General features: G+C 38.6%; 1 protein-coding gene across 1 annotated transcript in view; it reads right to left on the bottom strand.

Annotated features, from left to right (window-relative positions):
* Window positions 1-235: 235 nt before the first annotated feature.
* LOC119414722 (retinal homeobox protein Rx2) overlaps window positions 236-2,933 on the bottom strand; it is a 6,832-nt gene continuing 4,134 nt past the window's right edge. The window contains exon 3 of the mRNA XM_037681829.1: window positions 236-993. Within this exon, the coding sequence (XP_037537757.1) occupies window positions 556-993 (438 nt within the window). The 3' untranslated portion in view covers window positions 236-555. The remainder of the gene's footprint in view (window positions 994-2,933) is intronic.

The following is a 2,933-nucleotide window of genomic DNA, read 5'->3' on the forward strand; positions in this document are numbered from 1 at the left end:
TAACTGAGATTTTTACAACCAGATAAAAAAAAAATCAAACCACAATCTATTTGTCAGCAAGATTTTATCAAATCAGGGAAGTTTAGAAAACTGCACACCCATTTAGGTAAAAGGTGTTAATAACAGAACATTTTATCACCATAAGCAGAAACAATAAAAACCACACAGTTAGGACAATAAACTTATGGTTTTGTTGATATTTGTCAATGAGATATTATCTGAAAATATGGCTCTACATCTTTCTATTATCAAGTTACGATAAAATCTAAATTCATATACAAATTTGTTTATTTACACCTAAACATTTATGAGTGTCTCTAAACATCTGGAGCTAAAACAATCAAGCAAAAGAAAAAAATAATAAAACATTGCATGCATTGTTTCAAGTTTCTTGAGGCTAAAAATAGTTTTATCAAAAATGAACACGTCTGAGCGTTGCACATTAGTGACAGTTCTTACATCTTTGGTATTTCGTGTCCCTTTAAGTCTTGCATGAAACCAAAAACAGGTTGTAAACATTCACGTTAGTTAATTTGTTCTTATTCATCTATGATTTTACATGTGCTGCCAGGTTTTATCCATCGACTGAATGTGCTCTTTAGCCTTCATCCTGAGTGCTGCAATGCTGGAACTCCTGTCATCCTCCATGGGATATTTATCACTGAAACTGGGAGGACACTGATAGGGTGGTGGACCCATGGGCTGCATACTTTGGACCATTCCAGGTGCGCTGTTAAGGAAGCTATGGCTTGAATAGGTAGGCTGCAGGGCCTGTGGTGAGCCCATGAAGCCTGGGATGCTGTGCATGGGAGTGGCACTTGAAATGGGCGAGCTCAGCCAAGGATCTAGTGGCATCGGGTTGGCCATCGGCCCAACTTTAGGAGGCATTGGGGGGCGATTGAATGACAGCATGGGGGAGTCATGGAGCTTCATGGTGTTGGTGTCCATCTTTTCTTGACGTCTCCACTTGGCTCTCCGATTCTGGAACCACACCTGGACAGAGCACAAATGGCACAACTGATTAATCACACTTGTTGACTCTTAAAGGTCATAATCATTATCAAGTTATTTATAAAGTATACTAACGTTCTTCCACAATTTCATTACAACAGATAATGCAGCTGAAGGTACATCTATCAGAAAACTTTGTGGCAGGTGGGTATAAACTAAAAAAACAAATGTTTAAGCCAAAAAAAAATACATTTCCAGAGTATACTATAAAGATCAGGTCTAGTTGGACGTTAAATGCAGATATTTGTCCACAGCAACAGATTTGTTAGCAAAAAAACCACAGTCAACTTTCCAGGACAACAATTTCATTCCATCAGTGTGAAAATGGTTAACAACGAAAAAGGTTAAATTGTGTCATCTGGACCAGTTTCTTTAAGTAAAAACGTTTTGTCCCCCCATCCAGAGGACTTGCTCAGTTGACGGCCTGCCAACCAAAGGTAGCACATATTGGGCTTACAACCTGTTGTTTGGAGTTGTTTCACTTCATCAATAACTTGACTGATTGATTCAATCAAAAACTTTTCTGCACCAAATGGTTGATTATATTGTGAGATTAATTGTCTGAAAGTTGATGCTGAATTGGAGGTGGATCTTTAATTTAGTCCTCAAGCACAAAAACAAATCCACCAAATATTAATTTCAATAAACAAAATAAAGCTCAATGGAATAAAAAAAGGGTTAAAAATTATGTGATTTAGAGTGTTTGCTACAGCACACAACTCTGGTTATTATTAAACAAATTAATTGTTTATAGCTAGGAGTGCCAATAAGGAGGGTAGGCTACAGAGGGGTGGGGGGCGGTCATGCTAGGCCTCCACTAGAATATCTGGGCATAGAGTGGTAAATATACAAACTGTCTGTTGGCAGACTGGGTCGATCTACTTTTAAAAGGTGCTTTTTATATGACTGAGTTTGTGGCAGGCCTCAGACTGATCAAGTCTTTCGGATGAAAGACGCAACTTTTTAACCAGGGCTTAATTTGAGCTGGATCCTGCCAGAACAGGATCCGGGAACTCTCTTATTTTGACAGGGTGCATTCCGGTAACTGTTTGCTTGGATCCAGCTTGGATCCGGTGTTGTTTGACTGCCTTGAATGAATAAAATTTATATTGGATATGAAATCTGAAAACAATTACATAAACACTAATTTTAAACACAACAGCCATTTATGAGCATATAGGAGCTGCAAGTAGCATTTACACATCTACCCTTAAAAAAATCTTCGCCCCTAGAAGAATGGTGGGGGTGAGTGCCGAGTTAACCAGACAGGAGCCCACCACCATGAACAGACAGAGCAGTCGGGCTCAGAACTGTCCAGACAACTGTCAAGGGGTGGTGGCGGCTGCTTGACTCCACCACCATCACTGGGTCGCCCACTATTTGTGTTCCGACATCGATCGGTTTACAAATTAAGTCCTGGTTTTAACCAAGAAGAATCTGTCCAGACCTGACTTAACATTTTTGTGATTTATTTACCTGGAGCAATGAGTATTAACCACGAGACAGATTTTATTAAACCTCCTAAAATGTAAACAGTGGATAAATACCTACAACTGAGTTGCTTTTGGAATAAACAAGGGTCAAGATGGCCTTTAACTTAGTCTATTTCACAAATAATAAGTTGAAAATTGTTGTGATAGTAGCTTAGAGTCACGCCCAACACATGCTTTGAATGTGAACAGATAGTTTGAGAGCTTTACTCCAAACTTTAGCATCTAAGCAACTGTTCTTTGAGAAATGCTAGCTTCAGTAATGAATGTGAATTTAAGAGAGGAGAAGCTTATGACTTTTAAAGTATAAAAACTGCAAAGTATATATGAAAAAAAAACATGTAGGCTTACATCAAGAGATAGTTCCCTAAGTTCCACACAAATCATTCATTCAACCTTTATTTAGACAGGTAAATCCCATTGAGCCTCGAG

This window comes from Nematolebias whitei, chromosome 9 (assembly GCF_014905685.2).
Source record: "Nematolebias whitei isolate Nwh7 chromosome 9, NemWhi1, whole genome shotgun sequence".
In the NCBI taxonomy this organism is placed as follows: Eukaryota; Metazoa; Chordata; class Actinopteri; order Cyprinodontiformes; family Rivulidae; genus Nematolebias; species Nematolebias whitei.